This window comes from Bison bison, unplaced genomic scaffold (assembly GCF_000754665.1).
Source record: "Bison bison bison isolate TAMUID 2011002044 unplaced genomic scaffold, Bison_UMD1.0 scf7180017864245, whole genome shotgun sequence".
NCBI lineage: Eukaryota > Metazoa > Chordata > Mammalia > Artiodactyla > Bovidae > Bison > Bison bison.
In genome coordinates, this window is record NW_011494817.1 from 251,423 (window position 1) to 266,881 (window position 15,459).

At 36.8% G+C, this 15,459-nt stretch overlaps 1 protein-coding gene across 1 annotated transcript in view; it reads left to right on the top strand.

Moving 5' to 3' along the window:
- TMEM135 (transmembrane protein 135) overlaps positions 1-14,825 on the top strand; it is a gene marked incomplete at its 5' end in the record, with an annotated part of 241,078 nt that extends 226,253 nt beyond the window's left edge. Inside the window, 6 exons of the mRNA XM_010847209.1 lie at positions 2,422-2,589; positions 4,572-4,635; positions 5,591-5,667; positions 9,827-9,925; positions 10,713-10,780; positions 12,826-14,825. Coding sequence (XP_010845511.1) covers positions 2,422-2,589; positions 4,572-4,635; positions 5,591-5,667; positions 9,827-9,925; positions 10,713-10,780; positions 12,826-12,958 — 609 coding nt within the window. The remainder of the gene's footprint in view (positions 1-2,421; positions 2,590-4,571; positions 4,636-5,590; positions 5,668-9,826; positions 9,926-10,712; positions 10,781-12,825) is intronic.
- Positions 14,826-15,459: the final 634 nt, after the last annotated feature.

The window sequence follows — 15,459 nt, forward strand, 5'->3', positions numbered from 1 at the left end:
CTCACAATCCTGACGCTGTACAAAATTTATGTTCTTTGTCACAACATCTAATCCCCGCCTTATGGATGATGAGAGGAGCAGAGCTGTACAGCACCTCAAAAGACAGCCTCCTGATGGTCCCCCTCGGGAGGGACTGTATCGCATTGGTGCCTGTGAATGTGAGTGCCTGTGGCTTGGTGTTGATGGTGGCACTCAGCCAAGCCAACACTTACCTTTAAAATCCTCAAAGATGGAAGCAGGGGTAAAAGCGGTAGAGTATTTTTTCCATCAGGCAGTAATTTCTGCTCCACTCCTTCCAAATCTGATTTCCTGCCCCATTTTTAAAGTGGCAAAAAATAAAAAGAAAAAAGAAAGGAAAGGAATGTTGCCGGCAGCCTCGGAGTCTGCCAGCTCCATGAGAGTGTTATTATTCCCTCCAACTCGAGGGAATTCTACTCTAGGGGGCAGATTTCAGGAGGGAGACTAAGAAAAGTATTCTGACTAAATTAGAGGTATGTGAAATTTTGGGGAGAGGAGAGATGATTTTTTTTTAATTATATGAGAAAGTTAGTGAGAATTACTGACTTATGATAAAAAGTAGTCATTCTTTCAAATGTGTACCAGTACTATAAACTTTCTAATATGTATGTACATTGTAATTAATATTATGTCCGTGAATGTAAAATTGTTTGGAGATTTGTGGGTGAGGAATTTATCCCACAAGTATAGTTAAATATTCTGACAGTGCACCTCATTATTCCATGGGCTCAGTTGCCCCTCCTGTTAAATCAGTCCCCTGAGTAAACACTCACATGAATTACATTCCCCCAAGCTCACTGTACTCCATTCACACTAACTCTTGGTTGATGCCTGTCAGTCTCTTTTTTGGCTCTGTGCGTTTTTGTCCAAGCTATCTGAAATGTCTTTCTCCTGCTAGTTCCTTCTCTTTTGTGTCTGTTGAAACGTCAAGTCCTTAGTAGTCTTCCCTTACCAGTAATCTAATGTAGGTTGTCCTTTTAATATCTCATCCAGTGGCGCCTGATTATTTCCTTCACAACACTTTTTGTATTCTGTAATTATGTTTGTTTACATATTTTCTCTTCTTCTGATGGGCATGGAAGCTCCATGAAGGCAGGACTTTTGTGTCCCCTTCGCTGCTGTGTCCCCAGCATCGAATGTAATCTTTGGCACACAAGAGGCATTCACTGAACCTTTCCTGAATACATGAAAGGGTGAATAGATGGAGGGATAATCGATCTCTTGAAAATAGCATGAAATGATTGAACATAAGTGTGATCTTTGAACCCTCAGGTTAATATTACAAGATTACCAATGACAAGATATAAGTGTGATCACTTCATGAATTAACCAAGGACTGAGCAGTTTCAGTTAAACAAATGTGTGATAATTCATACTAATTGATTGGACAATTTAATTTTCATGTTTTAACCAGGTATTAGGTAGCTTCAGATAAATTGATGACTGTTTATTCATAGTAATTCAGAATTTTTCTAAAAGAAGGCTGCTATCCAAAAAATACAAACCTGGTCTTTGGAACTTAGCAGCAAACACTAAGAATGTCGACGTTTTTTCCATTCCAGTGGGGGTGAAAGAGAAGTGTTATAGGAGATCCATATTATAGTGTATTGGTCAAATCATGTTTAAAATACTTTTAAAAATAACATTTTGTTTCAAGATGACTGAAATTTTTCAGTCTCTCAGTATTAAGTGACCTCAAACTTCATTTTCCTAAGTACTGAAATGAAATTGACCAACATTATCATCCTCTCCCTTCCCTTTTACACTATAAATAGTTGTAGGTAATATGGGGAAATGGTGACAGGAAATGTGGATTTATAGCAAATTTGCTTTTTCAAATTTTGTTTAGTTTACCTTAAAGGTACCATTCCCTGGAAATGCTTTAGTCTGACACATTGAGCACAGAAATTAAAACCTGGCTAGATTTCATTATTTTCCTGGAAAATTCTTTAAACTTGATCATTTAAATTTCTGTTAAAATTTCCAAAAGCATTTTGTTTTGTTAACCGTTTTTTGTGCTTTTTTGGATTTTTTTTTTTTTTTTTTTGGAATTTCAGTGCTTTTGTTTCTAAAACTCATTTGTGGTTTAGGGATTTTAAATCCCAGTTATTGTCAACAGAATGTCAAGAAGTAGAAGTCTGGTACGTAGACAGTCTTAGCCAGTGCTTGGGAAACTTTTTAAGTCTTGGTAAATCGTAGAAAGTATATCCACTGCAAGCTCTCGTGATTATTTTTAAGGTAATTCTTTTAAAACTGTTTGAGGTTTTAGGACTTAGTTTTGAAAATGGCTACTAGATAAGCTTAAAATTTTTAGTGCCATTTTGATTCTGTGACAGTGAAGTTTATACCTATCAGACTTAAGAATTTAGTTATAAATCAGACTTTGCTCCCAATTTTCTCCAGGGTTTCATCAGAATGTTTAGCGTGGGATACTTGATCCAGTGCTGCCTCCGAATTCCCTCTGCATTTAGGCATCTGTTTACACAGCCATCCCGGCTACTTTCTCTCTTCTACAATAAAGAAAACTTCCAGCTCGGAGCTTTTCTGGGCTCTTTTGTTAGCATATACAAGGTAAGTCTTTTAACAAATAGCATAGCATCACCAACGCAATGGACACGAGTTCGAGTAAGCTCCGGGAGTTGGTGATGGACAGGGAGGCCTGGGGTGCTGCAGTCCCTGGGGTCGCAAAGAATCGGACACGACTGAGCAACTGAACTGAACTGATTGTTAAAATGAGATAACAGCCTTAACTCATCTGTCACTTTTCTTAACACTTCTTTCTGTAGTATTCATAAATATCACCAGATATACATAATACATTGGGAATAGAAGTTGGGGACATTTTGTCTTTTAAAGCTTGAAAGTTTGGATATATTATATTTATTCATGATATTAAAGACTTTTCAAAAACTCCTTTTTTTTTCAATAATGTAATCACTGAGAAATTATGAACTTCCTAATATTTCTAACGTCAAAAGTGATATTAATACACCTGGCCTGCGTGTTTTTCTTAATAACATTTACTACCTAAGTATTAATTTAAACATCTTCAGACCCTTCTAGCTGATATCAACCCTTGATAAAACCAGTAAGAATTTTCAGGCGTAACTTATATAAATAATGAGTTATTTTCCATCTCCCTCCCAATCACTTGTTCTACTACACTCTCTCAAATAAACAAAGTTAATGTTCTTCCACCTCTTTCTACATGTTCCTGTAAATGTACCCACACATATATAATAAGCACACACCTAAACACATATACATGGATCATCTGTGACACAGTAAGTACTCTGCAATTTGAAGTAATGGCCTTTTGTTTATTGGGAATCACTGATATGTAAATTATATTTCTGACATTTTATTAAACATCTAAAATTTATATTCTAAATTTAAATGGTAAAGTGTGTTAACTAAGGTTGAGCTGTCTGCATATGCGTGCACACACACAAGTATAGACACAGTTGTTTAAAAGAAACTGCTGTGAAAAATTGAATTCTGGAATTATTTTGTATAAGATGGTTATGTATCATTTTATGTAATTACCTGTAAAAGGTAAATATGCTGCTGCTAAGTTGCTTCAGTCATGTCCGACTCTGTGTGACCCCATAGATAGCAGCCCACCAGGCTCCCCGGTCCCTGCGATTCTCCAGGCAAGAACACTGGAGTGGGTTACCACTTCCTTCTCCAATGCATGAAAGTGAGAAGTGAAAGTGAAGTTGTTCAGTCGTGTCTGACCCTCAGCAACCCCATGGACTGCAGCCCTCCAGGCTCCTCTATCCGTGGGATTTTCCAGGCAAGAACACTGGAGTGGGGTGCCATTGCCTTCTCCAAAAGCAGTCATAGACAATATATAAATGAATGAGCATGGCTGTATTCCAATAAAACTTAATCACACTGTATTAGAATTTCATATAATTTTCATGCACAAAATATTTTTTATTTACTTTTATCCCTTGAGATATGCAAAAACATTCTTAGCTTATGAGCCATACAGAAATAGATGGCAGGCTAGATTTGGCTAGTGGGTCATAGTTTTCTGACCACTGCTTTAGAGAGTTGATTCATTTTTATAGCAATTCTAGGTCAAAAAGGCCTTCTCATGTGGCACTAGTGGCAAAGAACCCACCTGCCAACCTAGGAGACAGAAGAGATGCAAGTTTGATCCCTGGGTAGGGAAGATCCCCTGGAAGAGGGCACAGCAACCCACTCCAGTATTCTTGCCTGGAGAATCCCTGTAGCCTGGAGGGCTACAGTCCGTGGGGTCTCAAAGAGTCAGACGTGACTGAAACGACTGAGCACAGCACAAGATAAGAAAAACATGTCTTCTATTAATAAGTTAATGAGTTGACCTTCATTTTACCATTTCCAGAGCTCTTCATTTCTTTTTTTAATCTAATTTTTTTTGTGGTATCTTATACCTTATTTAATTTAAATAAGATCACCAATTTGCCTCCAAGGCCAGCTGATGACTCACCCATTACAGATGTTACATGCAGTTTTTCTCTTAGAACTGAAACAACTGAAGGAATTGTATTTTCTTATTGATACAGGGTACTAGTTGCTTCCTGCGCTGGGTCAGAAATCTGGATGATGAACTGCATGCCATTATAGCTGGTAAAAAAGTATAATATATATATTATAAAATATATATGATATACATATATTATCACATCAATCTATGATAGGAGTGAAGCAGAAATGGTTTTCAAATTCATCTGATTTCCTTGTATCTTCCTTTTTCTAATAGAATTCCCATCAAGGCACTAGCATTAATATTTTGTACTTGTGAAGTTGAACATACCAAGGCTCTCTTGCCATATGATGTTTTGAGCTGGCAACATAATGACTTGGGTTTCTGTCCTGCGACAGGCCAGAAATTCTAGGGAATGTGTCACAAAAGAACATAAAATATTAATAAGTGACTAATGATTTCTTACAAGCATTTTTATTTTACCATTGGCAGCTGACATGTTTTTAAATAATTTTTTAAGGAACTCAAGTAATGTTATAAACATAAAAACTAAACATTTTTGGTAAGCTCAGTATATTTTATTACTTAAGCTGACTAGATGATTTTCAGATATTTTTAGTAATGTCCCTGCTATTAGTATCCAGGCCTCCCGCCACCTTGCTTTTCCATTTATAGAATGAAAGCAATGGAGAGAAGTGTGGTGACAGCACTAAGTATGGTTTGCGCTCTTAGGACAATAAATGAAAGAATATTTCCGCTTAAAATGAGAATGATACTAGTAGCCTTTAAAAATTGTTATATTTGGTAAGACCACTGCTGTTTTTAAAAGTTTAATTTAAAATGTGAGGTTTCTTATGGTATCAGAACTGTGGTTCCTAATTCTGAAGGTCAATTTTTAAGTTTAAAAAAATATGATAAAGAAGAATTCACCCCATTTTCATATCATTGCTTGTACTACTGTCCTCGATTTTGTTATAGCAAAAGTCAGTGCTAAATCCATTATTTCCTATTTAAGTGAATTAACGTTTCTGAGTGACGTAATAACAAAGAAGTACTTTTGAGTTCTGATCGATTTTGCCTTATTTATTATTATTTCAGGATTTTTGGCAGGAGTATCAATGATGTTTTATAAAAGCACAACAATTTCCATGTATTTAGCTTCCAAATTGGTAGAGGTAAGCAAACATTTTTATGTATATACAGCCAAATGATATAGAGCCTTTTAGCTACTTCAGCAACAATATATATCCCAGTTTCAAAAGCAAATTCTAACCTTATGAAAGTGAATCTTTATGAATCTTTACAAAGCCAGTTTTCCTATTTCTTCTTTTTTTCTCTGTGTCATTTTCAAATATACACAAGCATAGGAAGAATAACGTGATAATCCTCATGTGCCCGTCATATAGCTTCAACACTTCACAGCATTGGGCCAGTCTCCTTTCATCTATACTGCTCCAAATCCCCAGGTACCAAATTATTTTCAAACAAATCCCAGACATCAAGTCACTCCATTCATAAACAACTCAGGAGAAAGAGTTCTTGAAAAATAAAACTAAAGGATATAGACTCTTTAAAAACAAACAAATCAACAGTGCCATCAGGGTATAAACAAAATGCATATCACCCATTTTAGAAGTCTGCTAATTCTTCAATATTATCGTTATCCAATTAGAACTTACACTTTCAATATTACCTCACACATATCTTTTGCAGTCCCTTTGTTTTAATTGGAGTTAGTTTTATGTTAAAATGCTGTATTACTGTATAATGAATATTAAGTAAAAATCACCTGCGTAGGTAACTTCTTTGAAAAAATTATTTTATGTTCTTTATTTCATGGACAACTCATATCTTCTTAAACCCCCCTCCAACCTGTTGAAACACCATTCTGTCTTGGTCATCTTTCCCCTTTTCTTATTAGTTTCACTTTAGCATTCCCACAATCCAGAAAACCCATCTCCATGAATTATCCCATTTCTGGCCATATAGATGTGCTGGGAATCCCTCATAAATACCCTGCATGTTCACCCTGTCCGTTAGCCCTGCTTTTCCTCTCTTACTTAGTTGTTGATCCGAGACCTCTTGGAAGATCGCACTTTTATAAGTGTGGTCAGCAGGCTAACATTGGTCCATGAACTGCACATTACCAGTTCATGACAAAGAAAGGATAGAAATTGAGAGGAAGCATTTGGAAACTTTAATAGCACCTGAATAGAGTAATTTGTTTTTTGAATATAACAGTAAAAATTTAGTTCAACTTTGTGTTTAAATTTTTTTTCCAATAATTCATTTTTATTATAAAAGCATCAGGCCATGACAACTAGAAATTTGTTTTTTAAGAAGTGGTTCTTATGTTTGAGAAGCAGTACTCAGTGTAGTCATTTCTGAAATTCTCTTTGGTCCTTTGTCCTAGACAGAGTAGTTGCTCTTTCCTCTGGGGAGACAACATATATTATATATTAATATGTACACATACATATATACATGATAGACATAAATATACATACATACACATGTGATGGTCTGCAACCTAATCTGTATAGATATCTTGATTAGAGTGCATTAGTATTTGTTATGCACTAACCAGGTTTACACCAGTACATGTTTAATGAATGAATAAATGAAGGAAAAGTAAGAAGTCAGGAAATCCCTGGAGTAACAGGCAAATTTGGCCTTGGAGTACAGAATGAAGCAGGGCAAAGGCTAATAGAGTTTTGCCAAGAGAACGCACTGGTCATAGCAAACACCCTCTTCCAACAACACAAGAGAAGACTCTACACATGGACATCACCAGATGGTCATTACCGAAATCAGATTGATTATATTCTTTGCAGCCAAAGATGGAGAAGCTCTATACAGTCAGCAAAAACAAGACCGGGAGCTGACTGTGGCTCAGATCATGAACTCCTTATTGCCAAATTCAGACTTAAATTGAAGAAAGTAGGGAAACCACTAGACCATTCAGGTATGACCTAAATCAAATCCCTTATGATTATATGGTGGAAGTGACAGATTCAAGGGATTAGATCTGATAGACAGAGCACCTGATGAACTTTGGGTGGAGGTTTCGGACATTATACAGGAGACAGGGATCAAGACCATCCCCAAGAAAAAGAAATGCAAAAAAGCAAAATGGCTGTCTGAGGAGGCATTACAAGTAGCTGTGGAAAGAAGGGAAGTGAAAAGCAAAGGAGAAAAGGAAAGATATGCCCATTTGAATGCAGAGTTCCAAAGAATAGCAAGGAGAGATAAGAAAGCCTTCCTCAGTGATCAGTGCAAAGAAACAGAGGAAAAAATAGAATGGGAAAGACTAGAGATCTTTCTAGACAAAGATGGGCACAATAAAGGACAGAAATGGTATGGACCTAACAGAAACAGAAGACATTAAGAAAAGGCGACAAGAATACACAGAAGAACTATACAAAAAAGATCTTCATGACCCAAATAATCATGATGGTGTGGTCACTCACCTAGAGCCAGACATCCTGGAATGTGAAGTCAAGTGGGCCTTAGGAAACATCACCACGAACAAAGCAAGTGGAGGTGATGGAATTCCAGTTGAGCTATTTCAAATCCTGAAAGATGATGCTGTGAAAGTGCTGCCCTCAATTTGCCAGCAAATTTGGAAGACTCAGCAGTGGCCACAGGACTGAAAAAGGTCAGTTTTCATTCCAATCCCAAAGAAAGGCAATGCCAAAGAATGCTCAAACTACCGCACAATTGCACTCATCTCACACGCTAGTAAAGTAATGCTCAAAGTTATCCAAGCCAGGCTTCAACAGTACTTGAACTTGAAGTACGTGAACTTCCAGATGTTCAAGCTGGTTTTAGAAAACGCAGAGGAACCAGAGATCAAGTTCCTAACATCCACTGGATTATGAAAAAAGCAAGAGAGTTCCAGAAAAACATCTACTTCTGCTTTATTGACTATGCCAAAGCCTTTGACTGTGTGGATCACCACAAACTGTGGAAAATTCTGAAAGAGATGGGAATACCAGACCACCTGACCTGCCTCTTGAGAAACCTATATGCAGGTCAGTGAAGCAACAGTTAGAACTGAACATGGAACAGCAGACTGGTTCCAAATTGGGAAAGGAGTACATCAAGGCTGTATATTGTCACCCTGCTTATTTAACTTATATGCAGAGTACATCATGAGAAACACTGGGCTGGAAGAAGCACAAGCTGGAATCAGGATTGCTGGGAGAAATATCAATAACCTCAGATATACAGATGACACCACCCTTATGGCAGAAAGCGAAGAAGCACTAAAGAACTTCTTGATGAAAGTGAAAGAGGAGAGTGAAAAAGTTGGCTTAAAACTGAACATTCAGAAAACTAAGATCATGGCATTGGTCCCATCACTTCATGGCAAATAGATGGGGAAACAGTGACAGACTTTATTTTGTTAGGCTCCAAAATCACTGCAGATGGTGATTGCAGCCATGAAATTAAAAGACACTTGCTCCTTGGAAGGAAAGTTATGACCAACCTAGACAGCTTATTAAAAAGCAGAGACATTACTTTACCAACAAAGGTCTGTCTAGTCAAGGCTGCAGTTTTTCCAGTAGTTATGTATGGATGTGACAGTTGGACTATAAAGAAAGCTGAGGACTGAAGAATTGATGCTTTTGAACTGTGGTGTTGGAGAAGACTCTTGAGAGTCCCTTGGACTGCAAGGAGATCAGCCAGTCCATCCTAAAGGAAATCAGTCTTGAATATTCATTGAAAGGACAGATGTTGAAACTGAAACTCCAATACTTTGGCCACTTGACGCGAAGAACTGACTCATTGGAAAAGATCCTGATGCTGGGAAAGATTGAGGGCAGGAGGAGAAGGGGATGACAGAGGATGAGATGGTTGGATGGCATCACCGACTCAATGGGCATGAGTTTGGGTAAACTCCAGGGGTTGGTGATGGACAGGGAAGCCTGGTGTGCTGCAGTCTGTGGGGTCACAAAGAGTCAGATACAACTGAGTGACTGAACTGAACTAAATGAATAGATCTGACAGAGAAGGGAAGACTTGGATGCTGTACAGAAAGCACTGAAGAATACATGACATGAAAGAGGTAGAAATCAGGTGCTGTTGAATTTCACAGAAACGTGTTATTACTGGCATCTGGGGGCTGGGGTGAGGGGCTGAGGGAAAGGAAACAGCTGACACTTAACTCTGTCAGGGAAGATATACCTGTAATTTGAGCTCTGGAAGGAGTGTTAGGATTTTGAAAGGTAGAAAAAGTAGTTGTAGATAAGGAACGCCTTGCTCCACTTTGTTGTTAATGCTATTTAAAGTTGTTTTCCTTATAAATCTCCCATTATGCTTGTTTTGCAGACAATGTATTTCAAAGGCATTGAAGCAGGAAAGGTGCCCTATTTTCCCCATGCAGACACTATCATCTATTCCATCTCTACAGCGATTTGCTTCCAGGCAGTAAGTATAGCTTTTTGAAATGAGAAATAGAATTATTTCTGTTTCTAATGTGTATTAAACCAATGAGGGGAAAAGAAAGGCCTAGAAGCATTTCCATTTTTTACACTGTATGCTTTTTTGTCTTATTAGCAAGATAGCTGACAAGTATCCAATCACTAAACATGTTAACTTAGTGGGCCAGGTCATGTTTTACGAACACAACCATTTTAGGTTTCAATGGAGTACAGTTTTTTAGGAAAATTATCACTCCAGTATCTTGGCTAGAATGCCCTCACTTAATTTTACTTCTGGAAAAACAGATCCCATGGACATAAATAAGAATAATTGCATTTCCTCAACATTACTCAAGCAGTGAGGACAGGGATAGAGTCTAGTTTAATAAAAGCATTGTTCAGTCTCTTCAAGTTCTATAATCACCATTATTGATGTTAATGATCTTAGGACTTCTGCAGAGTTTTGGGGATAGCTTTTATTTGCACTTTCTCACGATAATCCTTCCAGGTTGGTAAACTCATTATAATTAGTGAAGTGCCAGCTATCTAATGGATATCTAGTAAATGCTTCCTAATAATAATGACTGTTAACTCAATCATTATTTCATGTACAATATTTTTGTTTGAAGGCATATTTACAAAGATTCTAGAAAGTCAACTTACACTTTTTTTTCGCTGTCGGGGTATTTTTTTTTTTTTAACACAATGAGCGATAAAAATAGAGATAAAAGTATTCTATTGCCTAAGACGGATAGTGTTTGCTGTTTACTAAAAAAAGTCTCGAATAATTTTAGGCTGTCATGGAAGTTCAGACCTTACGACCATCTTACTGGAAGTTCCTTTTAAGACTCACCAAGGGCAGGTAAGATATCTATGAGATATTGTAACTGATTATGCTGCTGCTGCTGCTGCTGCTGCTAAGTTGCTTCAGTCGTGTCCGACTCTGTGCGACCCCATAGATGGCAGCCCACCAGGCTCCCCCGTCCCTGGGATTCTCCAGGCAAGAACACTGGAGTGGGTTGCCATTTCCTTCTCCAATGCATGAAAGTGAAAAAATAAAGTGAAGTCGCTCAGTCGTGTCCGACTCTTCCCGATCCCATGGACTGCAGCCTACCAGGCTCCTCCATCCATGGGATTTTCCAGGCAAGAGTACTGGAGTGGGGTGCCATAACTGATCATAAAAAAAAAACAATTACCACAAAAAAGATTTTGAATCTTTTTGTCTACTTGAGGGAGTACTCTTTGGTAAGGTAGCTATCTAGGTGTAAAACAAATTTGAACTAAAATTCAATAAGAATAACATGGGATGTTTCTTTTTGTTTAAAAATACTAAACAGATTCATTAGAAATCCTGTCTAAACAATAGACTGATGTCCATTTGGGAAAAATAATGAAAAATAATCACATTCTTTTACCTGATTTTTGTAAGCATATTTTTCTTTGCCTTTACTATCATGTTCTGTATTGGTGCTGGTGTTTGCATTTCCTGATTATAATCTAGTGAGAGGCAATGTAGCCTGATACACAGACTGTGAGTTTGGGAGTTGAACAAACCTGGGTGTGACCCCAGCACCAGTACCCTTTGCTGTGTCACTGGTTGGGAAAGTTGTTTACCCTCGTGAGCCTCAAGTTTCTTTCTCTCTACAGTGAAGCAATAATGCATACTTGTTATGGTTGTGGGAAAATCAATGTTTGTGGCAGCCCTTAGCACTTAGTAGGCACTCAGTAAATAGCATCTGCCATTGACTTTGCTGTCATTAATAGTAATAGTAGAAAACAGTTGTATAGCTCTGGCTGTGTCCCAGAAGTGGTTTTAAGATACACACATTAACACACACAACACACATATACATACATATGTGTTTAATGCTTTAAATAGCTCTGTGAGATAGGTACTAGGTACTGTTAATATCTTGGCGTTACTTGTGGGGAGACCGAGATGCACACAGAGTTTAAGCACTTGCAGAATCACAAAGCTAGTAAAGGATGGAGCTCGGGTTGAGCCAGGCAGTCTGGCTGCAGAGTTCTTCCTCTTAGCCATGACACTGTGTAGTATTATTATTATTTAATCATTAAAATCTACATTATTAATCTATATTGTTATCATTTGATCATTTATTTCTTTGTCATTTATGTTTCTTTGCACATCAGTGAGTTTAACCCATTGATTATGTTGGAAGGGAACTTAGCGTTGGGAAGGAGCTAAAAGTCACATTTATGGGTTCTTGGAACAATGACACTGGCTAATGACTCAAAGCTAATTTCATCCTGGTATCTTCCCCAGAGAAGAAGAGCTTATAATCAGGCAGAGAGATGCAGAAGGTCCATCCTGCACATTAGCTGAATATGTGTCTTTTAAAAATTTCTTATCTTTTAGGTGATGGAGAAAGTGAGGGCATGTTTTTACTCTGTTGTGTGTATTAGAAATTTGAAAACCTATAAGCTGTTTCCTCTTCATTAAATATTTGCACATTTGAATGTATTTTCTGTTGATTGTGAGACATTAAAATTTTAGTTATGGGAGGAATTACCTTTAATACCTTCGCTTGTCTGTAAATGTCAGCTCATTCATTATATATGTAGCTTCTTATAATTGTATTCATCCATTAATCAAGAAAATCACAATGAACCTATTTTTCTGTTTGACACAATCTAGAGGAAAGAGCTCTGGAAGGGTTTGAAATGATGGTGGTAATCTCTGGGGCTTCAGGTTTGGGGACTAGCATCTTTTCAAAGAAAACTTGAGACAGTGTATCTTGAAGAGTAGCAAAATGACTTTTCAATCTGCCACTGAGTCTCTTGCTGTGTCAGCTCTTCTGTCTTCCCATCCCATGAAAGATAAACGAAGCGAATCATCTTCTTTTACGACGTCATTGGGTACTCATTTCCTGTGTCCTTGTTTTACAGGTTTGCTGTCATGAACCGCAAAGTCCTTGATGTTTTTGGTACCGGCGCATCTAAAAACTTCCCGGACTTCACCCCTAGGTTGGACCCAAGATACACAACTGTAACGCCAGAGTTGCCCATCGAGTTTTCTTGAAGATTACTGTAACTTATTAATGTGACTTAATGTTTCATTATTTTGTCCTGGAGAGTTAATTATGCTGAACACAAAGAAGAGGACCCGAGCTTGAACTTCAGTGTTATTTCAATGAGGGATGCTCTTTTTTGTTTGATTTTCTTACCAATCAGAAATTCAGAAGCTTTTTAGCAAAGTGTTGCTTAATAATTAAGCTCCCTCTATAGCCAGAATCTCATTCTGGGTCACTGTAGTGGTTGAAATTATGATATATTATCGATTAAATTATGTCTACAAGCAATATTAAATAATCTATGTAGAAATGTAGTAACAAATAAGAGTATACTTAAAATGACTTTAAAAGATGTTTTAGTTCATTCCAATATAATTCTTGGTGGAAACTAAGAATATAGCTGCATTTTAAGATACAAAAGGATCACGGGTACATGGATTTGATCTGTATTTTTTTTTTTTTAACTTTCGAATTAGTAGTGAAATGTTATGGGTAAGGAGTAACTCTTCACAGACAATGCTGCTTTATTTCATATAGAGCAATTTAATTGGAGAAAGTGGCCATTCTTGCTTCAGGGATGCAAAGACGGGTCTCATACTGTTTGGATAAAGGCTGTGGCATCTGTGGTTTCCTTCCACTGATACCTTCATGTGTCCCCACGATCCGCTTAGCTGGGCTCTTTGGCAGCCCAGTGAACCTTATGTGTTAATGGTAGGTTAGAATCAGGTGGAAACTGACAAATCTGATACAGTTGAAATGTCTGTTTTAGTCTCTTATGGCAACGTTACACTTGAATATTTAAAAGCAAATGAAGTTATTTTTAAACCTCCTCCTATCGGTTCATTATGTTTGTTTTCATTTATAAGGACTGGATTCATCATAGCTAAGTTTGTATGCCATTGTCGATTTAGAAGGGATCAAATTCTATGGAACAAAAGTAGTTTGGGCAGGTTTGGCAGTTTGTTCCCTCAGCTGTTTCACTTGTTTGACAACTAAAAACATTCTGAAAATCCAGTGGTTGTGAAGAAATACATGTCATCACTAATTGGATGCAGATTCCCTAGCCTGTTTTAAAAAACTCATTATCATCATTTTTACTCCTGTTAGAGCAAGGAAGTGACAAAATGTAGTCACTGCTGATTGTGAGTTAGTTCAGGACAGTTTTGATTGAAATACCATCACTCTTTAGAGTTTTTCAGGGACAAGTTATTCTTTTCTAAGTTAATACAAGGCTGAAGTGGTTGTGAAATCTACAATTAATGTAACATATAGGGATAATGGTATATTTTTTTAAGCGTAATTTTATTGCTGAAAAGTCTTAGGCTGTTGTAAATTAATTATGTTCTATAGAATTATGTTCTAAATTCTACGCAGTAGAACTTGTGTTGCAACAAGAATTATAACCCAAACTTTAAATGCTTAATCCTCTGTATTAAATTTCGTCAAGCCTTGTATGCTTCTGTTTGCATGTAATCCTAGTCTGGTTGTTATGGCAGATTGAAACCCAACAAAAAAGACAGGCTCTGGTACCATAGTATCAGAAAGAGCCATTTTAATTAGGCCAAAATTTTGCATTATGATTAACTTTAGGATGACTTGTCTGTTAGGCAGTACGGTTAAAGGATCCTTTTGGCTTCAGAATTCCAAATTGATTAGTAAATTCAGTTTTAAGTTTTCATTCCCTGGAATCAAAATGATGATTGCTACTGTGTTTACCTTTAAAAATGAAGTATTACAGCAGTTAAGAAAGCACTGATACTTGCATCTTATTTTCTCTATTCAGAAATTACGTTTATAGTATTTTTCCTGTCCAGTTAAACAGAAAACTTTTAAATCCATAAGTTGTTTTCATTCACAGTAAAAAAAAAAAAAAAACTATGAAATTGAAAGACAAATTCTACTGAAATATGATGAGATTGTTTAGTAAAATTTTACTGGTCAAAAGGTACATTTCTATGATCTATCTTTTTTAACACAAGCTATGGTCATTTTTTATTTTATATAAAATGAAATAGCCATCATGAAGCAGAGTATAATAATGAATGTATAGCTGAAATGAACAGTTAACTAGTTTGCAGTGGTGAATAGAGAAGTACAATTTTATTTTATTGGGACAGGCTGCAAAGTATAGTTGTTCGAGCAGACACAAAGAAACTGTGTTTGTGTTCCTGAAGACAATCAAAATGAATGTCTTTCTACCTCTGACTAACCAAGTACTGATTGACACCTTGGCATCGTAAATAAAGTGAAATAGATGTCTCCATTCCACAATATGTTTTTTAGTCCAATTTATATGCTGAAGAAGTCCTATCTGTGCTAAGTTTCCTTCCACTAGACCTGAGTACATCAAACACTTAGTGTGCCCTCTTAGTATTTGCTACATCTTTATGTAGACTGAAAAACAGAGCATTGGGGTGCTTAATAGGATTATGAGTGTTTCCTGTATTAATTAGCTATTTCCTGAATTAATAAAATCTTAGCATTAGTACCAACCAAGTAAAAAGAAAAG